At 40.3% G+C, this 22,931-nt stretch overlaps 1 protein-coding gene across 4 annotated transcripts in view; it reads left to right on the top strand.

Annotated features, from left to right (window-relative positions):
• Ids (iduronate 2-sulfatase) overlaps positions 1 to 22,931 on the top strand; it is a 62,843-nt gene that overhangs the window by 19,268 nt on the left and 20,644 nt on the right. For 3 of the 4 annotated variants that reach the window (XM_038316896.1, XM_038316894.1, XM_038316895.1), the window contains exon 9: positions 826 to 1,008. In XM_038316896.1, the coding sequence (XP_038172824.1) occupies positions 826 to 1,008 (183 nt within the window). Of the gene's footprint in view, positions 1 to 825; positions 4,481 to 22,931 lie in introns of those variants that run through there. The other variant, XM_038316893.2, reaches the window with a different exon arrangement.

Here is a 22,931-nt window from a genome sequence, read left to right as displayed (position 1 = left end):
AAGCTTGTGGTGAGTCTCCTTCTCTAGACTGCTCTCAGTCTATGGTAGATATATATAATGTGATATATGCATTCAGTAGAATATTATTCATCCTTTAAGAGAAAGGAAATGCCAGTGTATCCTATAGAATAGATGAAACTTGAGGACTCATGTTAAGTGAATTAAGCCAGGCACAAAGATCAAATGTGGTCTGAGACCATTCCCATGAGATATCTCTTATAGTCTAGTAGTCAAATTCATAGTGCTAGAAAGTAGAATGAGTGTCCTCAGTTGATAGTGGCATAAAAATGGACAACCATTGTTTGGTTTTAGTGAAGAGTTAAGGGCTGAGGTGGTGGGGACAGTGATATAAAATGAATTGCAGAAGTGATAATGATGTTGACACAATGTGAATACGTGTATTGTGACTAAAACATGGTTGAGTCGTGACTCTCAAGTTTTGTGTATTTTACCATAATAAAAACAAAATATGAATCAAATGCAAATATTTAGAAATGAATAATCTTCAACAGACTTTTACACCATGGGTAGAGCTGTAATTGAATGAACTTGTCTGGATCAATTATTTGGCTCCAAAATTTAAGTAGTTTAAAAATGCTTCCAGCAGGCAAGAAACACCTTCACTTCATTTTACATCCTGTTATTGCATAGGCTGGACTGTTAGTGAAGGGAAACGTCCTGGAGAGGTAGCATGTCTAAGCTTCTTTTTCTAAAAATTGGATGTTGTATATGAAAATGAAATGGGTATCAGGTGGTGCTCAGAATGGCTCTGGTTTGGTTGGCTCTGCGGTATACCAGACCAAGCTGTGATGCTTCCTGTTTCAGGTGGGCACGTCATGGACCTTGTGGAACTTGTATCTCTCTTTCCCACACTTGCTGGACTTGCCGGACTACAAGTTCCTCCTCGGTGCCCCATCCCTTCTTTTCATGTTGAGCTGTGCAGAGAAGGCCAGAATCTCCAGAGGCATTTGCAGCTCCATGACTTGGAAGAGGATCCACACTTTCTTGGTAATCCCCGGGAGTCGATTGCCTATAGTCAGTACCCCCGGCCTGCAGATTCCCCTCAGTGGAATTCTGACAAGCCAAGCTTAAAAGATATAAAGATCATGGGCTACTCTATACGCACCATAGACTATAGGTATACAGTGTGGGTTGGGTTTAATCCTGCTGAATTTTTGGCTAATTTTTCTGACATCCATGCAGGGGAACTCTATTTTGTGGATTCTGACCCACTGCAAGATCACAATGTATATAATGACTCCCAACATGGAGATCTTCCCCACTCATTGAAGCCTTGAGTTCTGCCAGCCTCAGAGGACCGCATATGTGTCCTCTTGCCCCCTTCTGTCTCATGAAAGGTGGCATTAGAGGTGGCTGTCTTTTACTACTTATTGTATTAGACATAACCTGAGTGGGTAGCAATCAAAACAGCATCATCAATTTGGCTTAGGACTATGTGGCAGACAAATCTTTTCATTTAGTTCTTCTTAAGTTATAAATGATCATTGGATTTAGGCTAGGCTAAGAGGCTTCCATTTTCAAAGCACTCATCCTTTAGGTTAAGTAAGTAAAAAAGTGAACTTAACAAAATGTAATCATACCTTTTTATGTACAATCCATGGTAGCCAAGAATAGTACTGTACTAAAGAAATAATTTGCTTGTTGAATTTAGTACATTTTAAAAAGTAACCATATATCTTAGGTAGCCCAGTGTAGTCAAAACATGCTAACATGGGATTTATTTCTTTCTCAAATATGAAATTAAGTAATATTTCTAGAAGCAACTTCTATGTGGTCTGTGATCAACTTTTGTTTATAAGACTACAGATTTCAAAATGAAAGGTAAAATACACATGGGATTATTAATGCAGCATTTCTTCATTAAATAAGTAGTGCTTAGTAAAGTATGGATAAAGGTACAAAATTCAGTTAACTATTTCAATACTTGGTGACCCAAATAATAATTTGCTAGTAAATAGTATAACTCCTGAACTTGGTGTCTGTTAAAAAGTCTGTTATTCACAATGAAAAGCATTTAAAATGTAACTATACCCATGATTTGAATCATTCAAAATCATCCATATTCCTATTCCTAGTTAGAGAATTGCAAATACCCACTTATCCTGGAGGCAGGATCTATTCTGCTTCTACTTTTTTGGTAAAGAAAACATAAACTTATGAAGTGTACATTATCTTATGGCTTGTGGAAACTTTAGGGTATAAGTAATTTTCACAATGTACTTCTGTATTCCCGGCATATTCCCTAAATATGGAAGTAATAAGAAAGGTATGTAGTAGGGATAAGGTTATTTCATTACCTACCCTTGTTAAAAAAGTCAACTCTATAATGTGCTGAAAATTGTTCAGTTATCATTAGTCAACAGCTTTCTAACATACAGTGCTTTTAGTCTTCTATTAAATGAGTAATTTCAATAATTTTCTCCTTAAAAATGCCTCAGTCTTTCAAAGTAAAGTTTTTAACACAAAATATAGCAAATAGTTAAGTAGATTTAATTACTCTTGTATATTAAATTGTAACCCAAAAGCCAAGATATTATTTTTAAGTCTGTAAAATCTCAAAGACAGATTGTTTTTACTAGTTGGCCTACAGTAGAGGGGTAGCTGAGCAATCAAGTGACTGTCTTGGCAACAGCAATTTGTATTTGGGGATTGATGGTCCCATTTGTCTCTCCTGATCCCTACATTTGCCTCTCATCTAGAAACTGGCTTTTGTAGATGGTTTATTTCAGTTTCTTCTTGTTCTTCATCTTTATTGCTCTCATTGTATTCACTCAGTGCCATTTTTACAATTTAGTTTAGAAGTGCTTTACAGCATGTTTTTATCTTGCTTAGCTTCATCTTCTACTCCACAGTTATAGGGACAGATTTTGATAACAGGTTTTTTTTTTATTTTACATTCATTTATTGTTTCTGTTTGAGCATAGTATATACATTTCAGTTTTCTTATTTTATCTCCTGAAGCACAGTTTTAGTGTCAGCCTCCTCCAAATTCTGCCTCTGATGAAGTCATAAGCCCAGTGGTGCTATACACTTAGTAGTTACAAGACATTTGTGATTATTCAAATTTAAATTCATTAACATGAAATAACATTTTAAATAATTTCCGGTACATCATAATTCAAGTGCTCAGTAGCTAGACTTAGAGCTTTTCCATCATAGCAGATAGTTCTACTGCACAGAACTATCCTGGATTCCAACTGATTGGCAGGTTCCTACTGTCGTGCATTTGCCCACAATGAGCAAACTATGTTTTGTTTAGGCATAGAGTAGGGTGTTTGCTGTGACCATCAGCCTCTTCCTTTCATTCTCATCACCATTGCCTCTCTCCTTTTTCCTCTCCTTCCGAAATTGTTTACCTCCCCCCCTTTTCCCTCCCCTGTTCCTTGAGGAATCCATGTGTCTTCCTAAAAAATCCCTCTTGACCCTGCCCTTTGAGAACACCGTCAGTGCCTACTAAGGGTCTAGAAAGACCTCCGCTGAGCAGTCAGAGTCTTCCCTGGCTCCACAATGCCCCTTTCCTTGGCTAACTTTTCCTTGCCAATTCCTGCCTCCCTGGCCCTTCTAGTTTGTGCCCTCACTTCTTTGCTCCAACCCCTTCATGGTCATTCTTCATGGCCTGGCTCCCCTACCCCCACTGCTTAGAGGCTGAGGCTTCCGGGACTTTTTAGATTGTATTATAGAGAAACTGAATGCTTTAAAAAAATCTTCTATTTACTTCACTTTTTAAAAGGCACTTTTTATCATTATGAATTTTATGTGTTAATTATAGAAAAATTGGAAATCAGAAATGTAATAAAACACAAGAAGATGTCTGAGTGTTTTATCCTGAGATTGTCATGTAATATCTTGTCGTTTTGGGGGTATGAATGTTTGTCATTTCTTGATCCTCTATATTCTTTATAATGCAATTTCTGTTCTTACATTTTCTCTAAATATTTTGTATGGTTTTTAGTGGCTTTCGCAGATATTTTATATTGCTGATAATATATTTTATTGTATAGTTTTATTGTTATTTTCTTAACCTTCTTTTAGTTGTTGGAAATTTAGGTTATTTCCAAATTTTTAGTATTACACATAATGCTATGATCAACTTTGTGAGTAAAATGTTGTGTTTCAAAGTATTACCATAGGATGGTCTCTCACTGCCGAGTCATCGATAGCAGCTGTTTTGTCCTCTATTGCTGCTATAGTTAGTTTCATACTAAAGTTAGAAAACAAAGTCAACAAGCCTATACATGAAAACCATAGCATCGAGAAAGCAAGCCTGTGCTCCAAAATAATAGGTAAAAGTTGTATCCTGCTTTGACTTCTGATTCTTTGCATATTAGTGACATGAGCCATTACTCTCTCTGTGTGACAGTTGAGTTTTGCATTTTTAGTTGTCTTGAGTTTGTGTGGTCATATTATGGGTGTTACCTTTTAATGTAATAAAATAAATTGCTCTTTTCTGGTGTGATAATTTTTCCTTCATTTTTGTATTAATCATACAAACAATTCCATTTGAGAACTGAATAAATACTTGTTTTCCTTTGAATTTTTTGGGGGGTCTTGGTGTTATTGTCTTTCTACCTAATTATAAGAGTAATGGATGTTCATTATTTTAAAAAGTAAAAAATTATGAAGCTAGAAAGAAGCCTAGTTTCTTACTTGGGTTTTTGAAATTATTTTTATTTTCTTTGTATGAATATTTTGCTTGCATGCGTCTCTGTACACCATGTGCATGCCTGATGCTGTTAGAGGCCAGAACGAAGAGTTGGATCCCTTAGAACCGCAGTTACAGACTGTTATTAGCTGCAGTGTGGGTGCTTAAATTGAATCCAGCTCCTTTAGAAGAGCAGTCATTGTTCTTAACTGCTGAGCCATTTCTCCAGCTCCCTTAGTTTCTTTTTCACTTTTGACAGCACACATAAGCAAAGGGTGTTTTAGCTCCTAGTCCATCATGAGGTTGCAAGCAAAGGTATCATGGTCCACTGATAGAAGAGAGTAATTGATATGTGTGCACTAGTGTGCTTACTTGCTCTGTGCAGTCCTGGGTTCTCAGACAGTTAAGATGGATCTTCCCCACATTAGTCAATGTAATGAGGATAATCCCTCACAAGCATGCCTAGATGTCCATTTCCTGGGTGATTCTGGATTTTTATCATTGTGGCAACACTAAAAATTATGCCAACCTTCAGAATATAGCTAATGTTGACATCTGTGTATATTTCTACTCCTTTTTTGTGTCAAATACATAGGAGTAGATAAGGACATTTTATCTTTTCATAGGTGGAGTCTACTACCACATAGTCTCTGTCTTAATTGTGATCTAGTATAATTTCAGTAGCTTTTGGAGACAAAAATTTATTATGTTGCCCAGGCTGGCCTTAAGCTCAGTATACTCTTACTTTTACAGTTGTCTGTTGCTATAGCTTAAATAACAAGATATTTTGTTTTCCAGAACTGGAGATCAAACCAAGGGCTTCATCCACTCTAAGCAACTGCTATAGAATCAAGCCACACTCAAGCTTTAGCATAGTTTTTCACGGTAGTTGGCAGGTATTGGTTAATAATGGTAACTACCACCTTTCCTACACTAGTCTGTTTTTGACAGAAAATCTCAAATTTTAATATGCATTTAAAAATCAGTAAAATACAGGTCAGAAAATTTACCATCTTAACCACTTTTTTGTTTATTTAATTTTTACATCCCAATCAAAGTTTCCTCTCCTTCCCCCATCCCCCATCCCATCAGTTCCTCTTCCTTTGTTTCTCTTCAGATACAGGTAGGCCTCCCATGGAGATCAGCCACCCATAGTATATCAAGTTGCAGTGAGACTAGGCACCTCTTCTCCTAATAGGACTGGATGAGGCAATTCGGTAGGAGGAAAGGGTCCCAAAAGCAGGGAACACAGAGGCAGCTTCTGCTCTCCCTGTTCAGAGTCTCTCACATGATGACCAAGTCACCTAACTAACATATATGCAGAGGTTCCAGGTCAGATCCATGCAGGCTCTCTGCTTGTCAGTTCTGCCTCTGTGAGCCCCTGTAAACCCTGATTAGTTGGTTCTGTGGGTTTTTTTTTGCGGTGTTCTTAATACCACTGGCTCCTACAATCCTTCCTCCCCCTATTCCACAGGATCTCCTGAGCTCTATCTAATGTTTGACTGTGGGTCTCTGTGTCTGAGGCCATCAGTTGTTGGATTTTGCCTCTCTGATGACAGTTAGGCTTGGCATAAATCTATAGATATAGCAGAATATTATCAGCAGTCATTTCACTGATTTTTTTTCCAATTTGTGTTTGGTCCAATCCTAGGTCTCTGGGGTTGGCTCCTGGCCCTCAGGGATAACTTCCCTCTCAGGGTATGCATCTCCAGCTGTGCCAGTCACTAGTTGGTCACTCCCACAACTTTTGTGCCATCTTTACTCTGGTACATCTTGTAGACAGGACAAATTGTAATTCAAAGGGTGTGTGGCTGAGTTGGTGTCCCAGTCCCTACCCTGGAAGTCTTGCCTGTTACAGGAGGTGGGTGGTTCAGGCTCTGTTTTCCCCATTGCTAGGAGTCTTAGCTAAGGTCACCTTCAAATTTCTGGGATTTTTCATTGCTCTAGGTTTCTAGCTCATCCCAGAGATGCGATGCCCCCAGATTCTAGTTGTCTCTCCTAGTACTCTTTCCTTTCATTCCTCCTATCCTTCCTGTTCTCATCACCACCCTCCATCCAGACCCCTCCCCATGTCCACTGGCAATGTCCATTCTATTTCCCCTTCACAGGGAGATTCATGCACCCCCCCCCCCCTTGAGCTCTCTCTATTACTTAGCTTCTCTGGGTCTGTGGGTCGTAGCTTGGTTATCCTTTACTTTACAGCTAATACCCACTTATGAATGAGTACATACCATATTTGTCTTTCTGGGTCTGTTTGGGTTACCTCACTCAGGGCAATCTTTTCTAGTTCCATCCATTTGCCAGCAAATTTCCTGATGTCTTTGTTTTTTTTGTTTTTTTTTTTCCCACTGAGTAATAAATACTCCATTGTGTAAATGTAGGACATTTTCTTTATCCACTTTTTGGTTGAGGGACATCTAGGTTGTTTCTGGTTTCTGGCTATTATAAATAAAACTTCCATGAGCTTATTTGTACAAGTGTCCTTGTGATATAGTGGACCATCCTTTGGGTATGTGTCCAGAATTGGTATTGCTGGGTCTTTAGATATATTGATAACCAATTTTCTGAGAAGCCATCATACTAATTTCCAAAGTGGCTGTACACGCTTTCACTCCCACCAGCAGTGGAAGAGTGTTTCTTTTGTTCCACATCCTTTCCAGCATGAGCTGTCCTTTGTGTTTTTTATCCTACCCATTCTGACAGGTGTAAGATGGGATCAGAGTCATTTTGATTTGCATTTCCTGATGGTTAAGGGTGATGAACATTTCTTTCAGCGATTCTCAGCCATTTGAGATTCCTCTGTTGAGAATTCTGTTTAGATCTGTACCCCATTATTATTTATTTATTAAAGAATTCCTGTTACATCTTTTTTAAGGTTTATTTATTATTTATACAGCGTTCTGTCTGTATGTGTGCCCGCAGGCCAGAAGAGGGCACCAGATGTCTTGGTGCTGTAAGCCACCATGTGGTTGCTAGGAATTGAACTCAGGACCTCTGGAAGAGCAGCCAGTGAGTGCTCTTAACTGCACCATCTCTCCAGCCCCTTACCCCATTTAAATTAGATTATTTTTTGATGTCTAGTTTGAGTTCTTTATATATTTTGGATATTATTTCTCTGTCATGGTGAGGGTATGGTGAAGATCTTTTCCCATTCTGTAGGCTGCCATTTTGTCTTTTGACAGTGTCTTTTGCCTTACATAAGTTTGTCAGTTTCATGAGGTCCCATTTGTTGATTGTCAGTCTTAGTGTCGGCATTATTGGTGTTCTGTTCAGGAAGTTGCTTCCTGCGCTAATGTGTTCAAGGCTATTCCTCACTTTCTCTTCTATCAGGTTTAGTGTATCTGGTTTTATGTTGATTAATCACTTTTTTAGACAGTCTAATTGTGTAGTCCTGGCTGACCTGAAACTTACTATATAGACCAGGCTGGCCTTGAACTCACAGAGATCCACCTGCCTCTGCCTCCAAAATACTGGGATTAAAGGTGCACGCCACCGAACTGTCCTATCTTTACTGCTTTCAATGGTGCATTTCTGTGGCATTAAGTAAAATCACATTTTGTGCTTTAATCACCTCTATCCATCTAGAGAACTTTGTTCTTGCAAAACTGACTTTGTTCTATTAAATAGTAACTCTCCATTTTCCTCTTTTCCAACTCCTACTACCATGATACTGTTTCTGTGGCTTTGACTATTCTAAGGTTCCATAGATTTGTAGCCATACATTTGGGTCCTTTTGTGACCAGATTATTGCAGTCCTTATAATGTCTTCAGTATTCTACCATGTTGTAGAATATTAGAAGTGTCTTTCCTCTTGAAGCTGAATATTATTCAGTTGTATGTATTTACTATATTTTGCATGTAATATCCATGGATGGGTTGTTTGTATCTTTGACTATTACTCACAGGGCTGCTATCAACATGAATGTAAAATGATCTGTTCAGATTCATGATTGTGGTTCTTTTGGTGTGTGCTCCATTAGTCATTTATTGTTAAGATGTGCGAGTGTGGTGTGAGAGGTGGCAAAGTGACTGGAAAAGCCTCACCTGGTTACAGAAGGAACATTCTACACAGCTGTAAGTGGGTGGGTCTTCTCCCTCCGTCCAACCCAAGCCAGCCATAACCACCCTGTGTGAATGGTTTCTAGTATAACTTCTCAGATGGGTGTTTGACTCCTTTTCCTTCCAAAAGGCCATCATTTGGGTTCTAGTTTCTTTGGAGGGGTCTCGTGAATTCTGGCCTGATATCTGGGCAGACTGGGATTACCCTTGGGCCTCTGCCCTTTATCTCTTTTTGTCTATTGTAAAAAACTATCAACTTAGCCTACTCTGAGCTGTCTCTGGAGACTACAGGGTAGTTTTTTTCTGCTCCATATGTGTATGTGAAACAGAAATCTGTTATCAGTGGGTACTGTTAGATCACCTGTGTGGCTACTGTGGGTCAAAGTTCTCACCACTTTGGGGTATTGCCTTTACACATGTTACTGAAAGCTCCAGCTAGCTTCCTTGTTCCTTCATGCACTAGTTGTAGCAGATGCCATGTACTGCTTGAGGTTATGAAGAAATACAGGGCAGTCAGTGTGGCAAGGAGGCCACTGTCAAGAGTTTCCTTGAGGGTTCAGAGTTTTCCAACTGTAACTTTAAATATTGCCTGAGACCATTCTTAGCCATAATGCAAGTCTATTTTTACTGATTTTTTAAGCGCGGGGTGGGCAGGTCTGCCTATGTAGCCTAGGCTGGCCTCAAATCTTCCTGATTTAGCATCCTGAGTGCTGAGATTATCATGCTTGGCAAAGATGCGAAATTTAGACTCTGGATTCTAGGCAAAGGTTCTTATCCACTGATGGGAGAAAAGTCCAGATTAGAGGAAACAAAGTTAGTTAAGATTGACACCAAATGGGGCATCCTTGAGACTAACCTCAGGAGTCGGGTACTGGGTGGTGCAGCAGGGCCCACTCAGGAGTCTCACTGCTAAGAGGAGTAGTAGAAAACCATCACATGCTAAAGAAGCAAGAGTTAAGATGAGCGTGGGCTTACTTTGCTTTCTTCCTTCTCTAGAATTCAGAGACTATGATTTATGTGGGTAAGAGGGTTTGGAGTAGGACTATTGTCGCATTTACAAAACCTTTCACTAATTTATTGCCCTTTTTGGTATGTTTTGGAAGGAGCACTTTTCAGGTTATATATATATATATATATATTCAAAACTCATTATTTACTTAGCAGGTTTTATGAATTCATCTCTTTCACACTATTGGAAGCATGCATTTGTATTTGTGTTAAGAGCAGCCTGAGTTTTCATATGAATAAATCCTAAATTTGCCATTTTTTTGTTTGTTTTGTTTTTTTAAGACAGGGTTTCTCTGTCTAACAGCCCTAGCTGTCCTGGAGCTCTTTTAGACCAGCCTGGCCTCAAACTCACAGAGATCTGCCTACCTCTACGTCCTGAGTGCTGTGATTAAAGGCATGTGCCACCACCACCTGGCTTAAATTTGCCATTGCTATTGTGTGTACAGTTCTTGTTGTTCTGTCAGGGCTTTTCAGTGCTTCCTTTAAATGAATGACACTATTGATCAGCTACCTTTGATCAAATTGATCAAATTGTGATACCACTGACCATGTTTGTTCTTTCCAGGTCCCTAACCAGTTTTGTGTGAAGCTGGGGCTGCTGTGCTGTGGATATTGCTTAAGATTTCCTTTTCTTTTGCTTATTTTTTTAGTGTATAAAATGGTGTGTTTTGTTTGATATTTTATACCTCTGTGTAATTGTGCTTTGCTCATATTTGCTCCTCTATTCTCCCTTTTTTGTCTCCCACTCCCATGTTGGTCTCCTTCCTCTGGCCAAATACCCTCTGTCATAGTTTTGGGAACTTGATACAATGTTAGACATACCTGGGAAGACAGTCTCGTCTGAGGAAATATCTCCATCAGATGGGGCAGTGAGAAGGTCTGTGGGAGCATTTTCTTCACTGCTAATTAGTGGAGGAACATCCTGGCTGTGTGGACAGCAGGAGGGCCTGTGCTTTAGAAGAAGGTGCAGATCAAGCCATGGTGAGCAAGTCTGTACTCAGTACTTCTCCATGGCCTCTACTTCAGTTCTTGAGCTCTTGCCCCTATCTCTTTGATGGTGAACTATCATATGGCAGTTACATAACCCCCCGCTCTTCTTGATGGTGGACTATCATCTGTCAGTTACATAACCCCATTCTCCTTGATGATGGACTATCATCTGTCAGTTACATAGCCCTCTGCTTTCCTTGATGGTGGACTATCATCTGTCAGTTACATAAACCCCTGATCTCCTTGATGATGGACTGTCATCTCTCAGTTACTTAGATCCCCGATCTGCTTGATAGTGGACTGTAATCTGTCAGTTACATAGACCCCCTTTCTCCTTGATGGTGGACTATCTTCTGTCAGTTAACAAAGCACCCTTCTCTCCTTGATGATAGAGTATAATCTGTCAGTTACATAGATAACCGCTCTCCTTGAATATGGACTATAATCCATCAGTTACATAGACCCCCGCTCTCCTTGATGGTGAACTATGATCTGTCAGTTACATATTCCACCACTCTCCTTGATGCAGGACTCTCATCTGTTAGTTATATAACCCCCCCCCCCCACTCTCCGTGATGGTGGACTATCTGTCAGTTACATAAACCTGCTTTCCTTGAGGTGAACTATAATCTGTAAATTACATAACCTCCCTCTCCTTGATGGTGGACTATAATATGTCAGTTACATAACCCCCCTGCTCTCGTTGAATGTGAACTATAATCTTTCAGTTAAATAGACCCTCGCTTTCCTTGATGATGGACTAGAATCTGTCAGTTACATACCCCCCCTGCTCTCCTTAATAGTAGAATATAATCTGTCAGTTACTTACCCCCACCCCCTTTTTGATGGTGGACTATATAATGTGTCAGTTACATAACCTTTGCTCTCCTTAATGATGGAGTATCATCTGTCAGTTACATAGATAACTGATCTCCTTGATGGTGGACTCTAATCTCTCAGTTACATAACCCTTTTTCCCCAATAATTCCAATAATTCCAAACTGGTGTGGGATTGTTTGTGACATACACCTTCAAGCACCAGCTCAACTTCTCTGTGCTCAGTGAGAAGTGTTACCTTCAGCAATAGGGCCTTACTATCAGTTTGTAGAGAGTGACCAATTCATGGGGCATACTTTTAAAGGACTTCCCCAACTGCAGATTTCTAAGGCACACCAATCAAGAAAATTTTCCTGAGGCCCTCCCCTGGGGTGACAAAACCTGGAGTGCCTGAGTTTCCTTCCTCCCCTATGACATCTGTTGCACATGAATATATTTGCAGTACTTAGCATAGAGGCCACTGCTTTTTCTGGCTCTGGGCTTTCTGGCTGTTTCTAATAGGGAGTAGGTGGGTAGGTACTTGCATCCAAGTTTCCAAATCTACCCATTTCCACTGTGTGTCACTGCCTCCTAGCACTTGATCAGAAATCACCTTCTGACTGACCTCGCACCCTTGCAGCAGTACTATCCAGTCTACAGTTCAAAGAGAGCCTTTAGGAAGGCTCCTCTTGTCTGTCTACTATGTGTACGTTTCCTCCTGCCTTCCCTGGATACGCCAGTGACTTGTCATGACTATGAGGACAAATAGAAAGTTCGTTAAGCTGCCCTTGAGACAGACCCTTTGTTTGGCTTGTACTAACCTGCCACGTATTCTAAAAAACTACCCTGATTGGCGGGGGCAGCTTTACCCTCTCCGAGGGCATCCTTCCCTTTGACTAAGTCACAGTACCACTTGCAGCATTTGCATCCCACTTCATAAGTCTCATTTCACTGTGCTTTTGCACTCATTTGTGCAATGATATCATTTGCATCTGTTTCCCTAATCAGTGCTGTGAGGGCTCTGTCTGTGCACAGTCATCTTCCAGGTCCATCTTTATCATGGGTGCCTCATTTTCTGTCAGTTCCCTAAACTGTTGCTGACTCTTTAGCTTGTTTCCAGGGCTATTGCTCCTGTAAATTATGACATGGAGACTTTCACTGTGTGCTCTTCAGTGTATTAACATCTCTAAAGGATAATTTTTCAAGTGTAGTTAGCTGGTCCAAGGCATGTGACGAGGACATAAGTCAGTATTTTGGCAACTAACCTTGGGAAACTCCTGGCACTGTCATTTTGCCAGAGTGGAGAGACAAAATGCCAGGTGCTCATGTTCTTTACACATTGTAATGAGACTGTACTACCTATAAAGTTAATGCTGAAAAACTGTGCAATTTAGTTTTTAAAATATCATAAAAAGCTTATGTTTAGGAAAATTTATGATTTTGTGTTGGGACACATTTGTAGATATCCTAGGGTGTATGTGACCCATGGATCACAGGTTGGGTATGCCAGGGAGGGAGGCTTTTTGTGACCAGAAGGCAGGCATGTGACTTGGGACCTAAGCGCTCATTCAGTTTGCAGTAGGGAGCAGTGGTGTCGTGGTTCTGTTGTAATGGTGGCCACCACTGTTCAGCAGAAGCAATAAACAGTGCTGCTAAAATGCTTTTTGTGTATGTGTGTCTGGAACTTTGGTGGTAGTTATTGGAATATTCCTGATCATTTTCTCTTGCCCATTATTAAGGTCTAAAACTGTGGCCTTCCCTGGGATTTTATAAGTCACTACTTAGTAGATTTTCTAAAACAAAATAAAATAAAGCAAACAGCCCAAACAATAGCAACCCAACAAAGTAGCCTTTCTAACTAACTATAGGCATCAAAACACAGCATATACATTTGAGTATGTAGACTCCTGTGCCAAATTGACCTCCAAAGAGGTGACAAAGGTTCCTATTCCAGTCCGCAGTGTCCACTCATTCAGATTCCTGTGCCTTTCCTCTAGAACTATATATATTGCCTTGCAGTGATCTGTTTCCAAGAGGGGTATTTCTTACTCTTTCTTGTGTATTAAGCCTGTAACCTAGAGACTGACACATACTCATTTATGTCTGCTAAACGAATGAATGAAATGAATTTTCTCTAAAGTGCTTGAGGCAGGCCAAAGACAGTATAGTCAGAACAGTGACTGGGAGTTGGAAGACTGTCCACTCAGCTCCTTATTCTGAAGTGGGATCTAGTACCCAAATGAGGCCAGTGACTTGACCAAGAGTTCATAGTTGGCTAGGTTGAAGCAGCTGTCACACCAATGTTTGCCAGGTCTGTTGGAAGCCCACCTCCAAGTCCTCTGTGCGGGAACCTGCTGCTGCTTCCACAGTGTTTTTTGTCCTAGGCTTTATGACCAGGGGGTAGATTTTAGCTGAAATGATATACAGAGCAGCCAGCCCAAAGCTGAGGAGCTGCCAGAAAATAAAACTGGAAAAGGAGAAAGGCTGGCGACCACCGGTTTGGAAAATTGCCTTTGTGTGTAACTGAAGGGCACGAACATGTGTGTAAGGATCAAGCGCCCTCCTTTCTGTGCCTAGATTTTTCATTTCCCTTTTTACTTTGTATTGCTTTCAAATCAAAGGGAAGCCACGGCAGAGAACCTGAGCTACATATATGAAAATGAAGAAAGTTATGGGATGGGAATGTTTCCAATAATGGGTTCGAGATCTGGTCTTTCATAGGAAGTGAAGTGAGGCTGTTACTAAGCTGTTGCTGAGGAACTGGGGTGGGGTGGGATGGGGACTACTAATTCTAGTGAATTTTATCCCCCCCCCCAAAACCCCCAGTTCCTTTATGTACAACCAACTGGTTGATTAAGAATCAGTTTTGAATGGAATGGGCAGTTGCTTATCCTATTTAAGGGCTCAATTTTTTTTGACATTTCTATTGCCGCAGCTTGATTGCTAGAAAAATATTCATAAAGCCAAGTCCATTTTGAAGAGAACATCTGTAAAATTGGGTCAGCAGATATGTTACACGATGGAATGAAATACAACCCTGTCTGGTCTGTGCTTTACAGCAGCAGGGAAGAGCTTTGTTTCCAGGGCGTGCACTTGGATTGGTGCCTTTTGGCTCTGATGACTCTGACCTGCCACATAAACCAGGCCTCTCTGCAGCCACCGCCTTTTGCCCTGGCTTTATGGGCTTAACTGCAGCCCAGAGGCAAAGACAGCAAGCATGTGGTTCCTCAACGCAACCACTGGAGGCCGCTGTGGCACCAAGAACGCAGGAAGGGCGCCCTTCTGGTGGCGCGGGGTGTCTCTAAGGAGTAACGATTGTCACACATACAGACTGTTCTTGAATTCTAGTCCAGGATTTTAAAGACACTGTTCTGAATTAACGTGAATAAAATATTCGGTAGATGAAGCTCAGGCCCTGGACCCCATGGGGTTCTTTTCTAACTCGTTTTTAGCCCTCTGGGACTGGGTCTCATTTGCAGCCCAGAGGCACGGGCTTTATCTATGGCCAGAACGTCCTCCGCAAATGACACAAAGGTTGCTGCTGCAGCCTGTAGTATTTATTCTCAAATATTTCTTTTCCCACGCCACAAGATGGCGTGGGAAATCACACACACACACACACACACACACACACACACACACACACACACACACACACGGGACACAGAACCGCTCTGTGACAGAATCGGGAGAGACGGACCCGGGCTGAGCCACAGGTCAACTCGCTTATTCTCAAATATTTTTGCAAAGCAGGATATTATGCAGTCTTCTCTGTCAGCCATTACTGGCAGCAAGTATCAGCCATGATGTGGACCAAAGAACCAAGCTTGCCTGATTTAATGTGAAATACCATGTTAATATGAATTTCAGACAAGCAGCTAAGAATTTCTTGATAAAATACATCCTAAATGTTAAATGAATCATGCATACCTACATTGAACAATTATTTATCTCCCATTCAAATGAGTCTAGATGTCTAGTATTCTTGAAAAAACCTGCTCTTTTTACACAGGAAGAGTAATTAACTCAGGTTTGGCTATTGGAAGTCGTCCAGGGGGAGCTTGGAGTCAGGATCATCAGCGATGAAGTTGGGCTTTAAGAGTTCTATTCCAAGAAGGGTGGGAAAAAGTGCCACATGTTCACAGCAAGAGCAGACATAACCCTATAGCACGGAAAGGCAGTTCAGAGTTCAGAATTTGCTGGCAGCTAGTCAACTGAGGTAATGCTCTATTTCCCCCTCTTTTATTCATTTATTCTCTTTTATCTCATTTATTCATGTGCACATGTGCAGTGCATGCATGTACATGTGTGTTTGTGTGTGGGGGTGATGTGTTGGTGTATGGCACATGTGTGTAGGTCAGAGGACAACTTGCAGGAGTCTGGAAATCTGTTTTCTTCTTGCACTACATAGGGTCTGGGGATCTAAATCAGGTTGTCAGACTTAGGAGCAAGCACCTTTATCCACTGAGCCATCTTGCCGGTCCCAGTTTTCTTTCTTTTAGGTTATGCCCTTGTGTTAATATTTATACAGGTGTGCCAGCTTCTGGTGACTTTATTCTAAAGGCATGGTTCAACTTTAAACAATGGCGGTGTTGCATTGGCTCTGAGAGACCTTCTACACACACATGCACAAGGTTGACCCTGGCATGATCATTCTAGGACCCTGTGTGGGCCTGGGTCTGTGATCTTGTGAGAGAAAACCTGGAAACACCTGGAATTTGGTGTGTGAATTCAGACCCATCCTTAACTAATGGTGTAGTTTTAGGCAAGTGCATAGTCTGAGTTGTTAGCTATGTCCTTGTGTGTAAATGCTACCGTGAGCCTGCCTACCTCAATGTGTTGTTTTATCAGACCATGTGAGCTGTCAGCTGTAGCAAACCTGAGCATCAGAATGTTGATACTGCTGTATTATCACATTGATTTTGGCAAGCCCTCAACCGTGGACCGTCTAGGGAATGGGTAGTGATGCTGACATTAGGAGTTTGTTCTTCTCATCCCAAGATGATTTTTGGTCCAGTATTTATGGCCTTATCAAAGTGACATTGATGAACAGTATACACTTTGTGGGAGAAAGACTCAGCTTGGAAATACTAATTCCCAGCATCTTTGATTTCCTACCTGGACCTACATTGCCCTTCTAACATGATGACAGACCAAAGATAGGTATGATGGAGCTGAAGGTGGGCCTCATTTGCTAAAATATTTCTTCTGGTGAAGGCTCTGATGGTTAGTTTGAACTGTCAACTTGATACAATCTAGACTTACTGGGGAAGTGATTCTCAATAGGGGACTGTCTGAATCAGGTTGGTCAGTGGGCATGTATCTCTGGGACATTGTCTTGATTACTTTAATTGATATAGCAAGACTCAGCCTAAAAGCAGGTGACATGATTTCCTGATTTGGGGCAGTTGAGTATTAAGCATGCATGCAATTATTCTCTTCGCTCCTGGGCATCATGTGGCTAGGCTACATGCTTCAGATTTCTACCCTGGCTTTCCTGCAGTGATGCACTGGAACGTGGAAATCGGAGCTAGAACACACCCTCTCTCCCCTGCGTTGCTTTTTGTTGGGGTACTTTACTACAGCAAGGAAAGGAAACAAGAACAAAGACTGTGCTCTCTCACTGTTTTCCACGGAGTCTGCCACCAGGGATGTTTTCCTTATTTATCTCCCTGGCAGTCTCCTGTCAGGCTGCAGCTGTTTCCCTTGCAAGGCTGTAGCATGCATAGGGTAGGACTGAATTTACTACGGCTGAAGGCACACCCTCCTGTCCAAGGCATTGTGTATTAGGAGCTGCCCAGACCAAGGCAGACAGCATTGTGCCAGGAGATAGTCTCAAGAAGTCCAGTTGGGCTGGAGGGCCTTCAGCAGCTCCGTTGGCTGCTATTAACCTGCTTGCCATTTTAGTCAAGTTTATCTTGTAAATCCACTTCCCCAAATCAATGGCCTTCATTAGATTGTAACTAAAGAGGTTTCAGCATCTGTAAGCACTTTGGCAAATATATGAATGAGCTTATATGTGGGGGTCTCCAGAGTAAGAGGATCAGCTTTGTGACTACTTTTTTGCCAGTTGTCCCCAGAGCCAACTGAATAAGAGATTTTTAGGTATTTCATCTCTTTTAGAAGTTTTCATTTATTCCTTTTCTTTAATCTGTTAATGTGGGATACCACCTGTACTTGGCCTGGCCGTGATCAGTTTAGAAGTTTAAGAGTACCCAGGGGAAAGGTGCCTGAGCTGCGGCTGGACTATCATAAGATCTGGGCCCTTGGGCTGACACTTCATTTTAAGCTCTGGTCGCTTGGGATTTTTTTTTTTTTTTGGAAGGAGATTGAAGGTTTCATATATTGGTTGAGGAAATGCAGTAATATTGAATCAACTTGTGTGTTAACAGAGAATGGAGTAAGCTAGAAAAGAATAGAATGAACATCCTGGACTAGAATACAGAGCAAAACAGAGTGATGAATAGGCCTCTTATATACTAGGCACAATTGACAACGTCTGCACAAGGATTCACAAGGCATGTGCTGGATGACACATTTCTTGAGACTGGAATGAACCTGGAGGAAGTGATCAATTCACAGTAACAGCAGCAATAGGTACAGGAAGGGGAGTGACAGGCAAGTGCTAAGTCTTCATATATACAAGCAGTGTTTGTTAGCAGCTAGGGATTTAGTTTGTGCTTAGATATAAATAAGTTTATGACCTTAGCTAGTCAACTCACTGTTTTCTGCTATAGAATATTTATCTGTGAGATGGGCTCTCCTGGAGTCACATGATAAATTAAGGTTTTGGATAAAATCAGTTTATTTGAGAGACTGTACTAGTTAGAATTCTCCAGAGAAATTGAAGCAATAGAAAGGTATATTATTTCACCAGTACATATATACCTCACACACTTATCTATCAAATTCATATAGGTTAAGGGGCTTGCTTATGTAGTGGTGGGAGCTGACAATCCCAAGCTCTTTTGACAGACAAACAGGATGGAGACTTGGAGAAGAGTTACTATTGTAACTTGAGTTCAAAGCTATCTTGGAGGTATCTTCCTCCTTGGGATAACTTAGTCTTTTTTTTTAAGGTTTTGAATTTATTGAATGATTCCTAAGCACATTATGAATGTCGTTATGCTTTATTAAAAATAGGATAACTTAAATAGTTATATTAAAAAGTAATATGCCTTCATGAAACATTTACGTAGGTATTTGGCCAAAAACTCAAGAGTCTGTGACCTAGCCGAGCTGACACACATGATAGACTATTACAGAAGTGAGCTCTGAGATGCACGTAGAAACCAGACATAGTGACACACACTTTTAATCTCATTACTCAGGAGGCAGAGGAAAGTAGATTTCTGTGAGTTCAAGGTCAGCCTGAACTACATAGTGACTTCCAGGCCAGCCAGTGCTATATAAAATGTGATACAGGAAAGTAAATATAATCAGTGATGAAATGTGTACTGTCAAGTAAGTTACTGCTGTGGGCAATTGGAGTTGAACCCTGGAGACCTCTGGATATCCCAGTAGAGCACATGACACAGGGTGAAGGACTTGAGTTGCTGCATCTCCAGTAACAATGTCTATTGGTTCTGGGTTCAAAGCTTCCTTAGTTTGGAGGATAACTCATTATTCTTTGGGGCTGCCATGTGACTCAGACAAAGACAATCTCAGATTTGTGGAAGATGTACTCATATGTTATGAGGGCTATGGGGTGTGAGTGATATACAGAAAGTCTATAAAACAGTCTTCCTTACTGAGAAATTGTTATTATAATATGAGAAAATAGATGTGAATACAATTTTAGTCTATAAATGAGGCATTCATATCTAGCTAAAAGTCTAGAATTAAATAAAATAAATATAATTTGTCTTGAACTCAGTTCAATCAATATTGTATTGATAGATGTCATGCTAGGCTTATTAATAGTCATCTTCTTCAGTGTTGTGGAGGATGTTGTATTTCCTGGGGACCTTTTCTTTCTGTCCCTTCTGACCAGGTCTCGTGTTTTATACTATTAAAGCACCCTGCTCCTTTCTTTGTGAACACTTGTCCCTAAAAAAAAAGGAACCATTCACTTCTTGTTTATCTCTGACTCTCCAGCCAAGCAAAGTCATTGGGATGCATGTTTAATAAATACCTAATTTTAAAATTAAGAAAATGTGACAGAAATCTTTCTTAGACTCTACTACAAATTAGTGAAAACTGCAAAATAACTTTGGGCAATAACTCAGATAAGGATTAGATATATCTTTAGGATTCTGCCTAAATAAGAGAAGATAATACATTTTAATAAACATAACAATTGTTTATAAGTAAATGGTCTCTTTTCAGATATTTCAGGAAATCTTCTTTGGTAGCTCATTTTTTAAATTATTTTTTATTTTTAGTGTTTCTCGTGATCAGACTTAGAGGCTCATGCATGCCAGGCAAGGCAAGCCCTACCACTGAGCTGTTTGCCCAACTCAGAATTATGCTTTAGGAATGTTCTGGCCCTGAAATTCTGTTTACATTGCTTCTTTCTTCAAAGACAGAGTGAGTTAATCATCTGAGTTAGGTTATTCCATGGTCCCCCCCTCCCATGACCATAGTGTAATGCTATTGAATGACAAAGTCCAGCTTTTCATTCCACAGAGGCCTTCCTCAATGTAGATCAGCAGGCAGAGTCACACCTCATAATCACTCAGAAATGCAGGTCATTGGAGGCCTCAGAACAATGTTTGGAGTCTGAGAATTGTGGTAAGGAAGACTTCATTGGCTACATACACTATAAAGGAATTAAAAAACTTAGGGAAAACATTTCAGCATTCTTCTAGACCAGGAGTTGAAGGACTATGACCCAAGACCTAAACATGGCCTCTTGTTTGTTTTTGAAAGTAAAATTTTATTGGAACATGGTTAAATTAACCCATCTATATACTGTCTTTAACTACTTTTTCTCTATAAAGGCATACCTAAACAATGATCACAGAAATTATATGACTTGAAAACCATAAAACATTTACTTGGTTTTGTCCTTTACAAAGTATTTCTAACTTCTGTCCTAGTGGGTGCACAGGACTGGGGCATTTAGATTTGTAGCAAAGGGGAGGGAGGATAATGATTTCTGTAGGAATTGACACCGGCATTGAGTGAAGAGGCTGAGGTCTAGAAAGAAAGGCACCCGAAGACAAATCCTGTGGCTTGTAAACCAAAGGTTAAGTATCTAATTTTCAGTTGTTATTTGTGTTCTTTTCTGTGCTCTATGCAGTGTTCCTTTCCAGTGTTTACAAGCTTAAGAAAACAGTATGTTATCAGAATAACCTAGTTCATAGGTGCTTGGCAGAATGAAGAAAATGAGCTCTGCTGCAAAAACAATGAAACGGGAAAGGAGAAGGTAATTTACAGGAACAAGAAATTTGGGAAGGAAGGTGTCAGGAGGTGGAAGCACTTTAGAGAATGCAGATGGAATTTTCTTTGGGCTGTCAGCTCACAAAAAGTTAACACAGAGACTTATTAATTATAAAATCCCAGTCTTTGGTTTAGGCTTGTTCTTAACTAGCTCTTATAACTTGACCCTTTAATATTAATCTATATTCTATCATATTACCTCTCTTCCATATTGTACCTCCTGTTTCCTTTCCATGTGGCTGACAACTCTGCCCTTCTTTCCAGAGTTCTTTCTACCCATAAGTTCCTCCTATACCTCCCACCTAGCTATTGCCCATCCAACTTTTTATTATACCAATCACAGGAGCACATTTTCGCACAGTGTACAGGTATCCCACAGCAAGAGAAAATCCTGAAAAGCTTGAAGATACTTTTAGTTTTGTGTCTCATTACTGGATCAAACACCTGATGAAGACAAATTCAGGAAAGAAGCCTCCATTTTGGCTTCCAGTTCCAGGTCATATAGACTATCATGTTGGGGAAGGGCATGGTGGCAGGACTATGAAACTGGTTGCTATGTCCATAAGCATGAACTAGAATGATAAGGGCTCAGCTCTCTTTCTCCTTTTTATGCAGTCCTAAATCCCTGCCATGAAATAGTACATCTACATTTAGGGTGAGTGTACTCAACCTCAGTTAACCTAACCTATAAATGCCTTGCAGACAGTACTCAGTGATTCTAAATCCCATCAAGTTATCAATCATGATGAACCATCCCAGATGAATCTATATATTTCACTGGATAAACTGTGAGCTTCATTTTACGTAGATTTCAGAAGAAATTATGAATCTGGAAGCTTTTTATGATTTGAGGTCATTTTGTTATATTAGAATGTGTTGAAACCTTAGGGATCAATTGATCACCCCCACTTTTCTCTCTTATTGTCTGAGTCCCAATCCACATGGGAAACAGGCTGATGGAGTTATAGCATCAATATAATGCTTTCCCCAGATGCAGAGAATAAGTGATGGATGTAGATCCAAGTCACTTATACCATCATGAATGTAAGAGACAGAAGATAGGGTAAAGGACTGCAAAATGCCATCCTGTAGTCACAAAACAACCACTGCAATTGATAATTCAAGTGAGCTCTAGTTACCAGCATTGGACCCACATGAGAGCAGCTCCACCAACAGTCAGTCAAGGAAGGGGGAGGTACTCATGGGGCTCTCCCTTTAACCTCTGAAATTTTGACTAGTAATAGATTCTGAGGGAGGGGAATCATTGCCTTAATTGTATACCCTCTGCTGAACAGATAGCTTAAAACCCATAGTCACACAGATGATAGCCTTGGGTAGCCTTGGTGGGTCAGAAAGCAAAAAAATGAATTAACATGAATATGAAAGAATGATTTGTGAAAAGGGGTGGGCAGGCAAGCAAGGCTGATATAGATACGGGTGATCATTGTGCAAAGTATGTGTATGTGAAAGGTTAAAAATAAAGATTAAAATAAAAAAAAAATTGTAGTCATTCCCGAGAGACTCATCTTGGAAACTGGAGCCTGATCTTCACCCTATTTCAATTCCTGGTTTTCTCTTAATGTCTGTATTGTTAGAGGCTATTTGGGGTACAGCTGTCCTCCTTGCATAGAGAGTACTGATCAGTAGTCACTCAGCAGAGTCCTCAGCTTATTCTCCTTTTAAGACCAACCATTGTCCCTTTGGGTACTCTTAGGAGGCAGGTATATAGTCTGGCTTCCAAAAGGCTTTGTAATGGTCAAAACAAAGGCCTAATTAACTTTACTTGAAGACTGCTTTATGTTCAAAGCTATGCCCCCATCTTGTCTAGTAGAGCTCTTCGGGGATTCTGCAGTGAATTTGAATGACAAATTAAAGACTCTCTAAGAATACAATGCTGGCAACATTAAGATTCTTGATTTTAAGTGTAACATTCTTCTATGATATAATCCACGTGAGAAATGAAAGTAAAAGATTAAATCCTTTTGATTTTAGAAGATAAAGTCTAAAGAAG

Source organism: Arvicola amphibius, chromosome X (genome assembly GCF_903992535.2).
Source record: "Arvicola amphibius chromosome X, mArvAmp1.2, whole genome shotgun sequence".
NCBI lineage: Eukaryota > Metazoa > Chordata > Mammalia > Rodentia > Cricetidae > Arvicola > Arvicola amphibius.
This window is presented reverse-complemented; position numbering and strand designations above follow the sequence as displayed.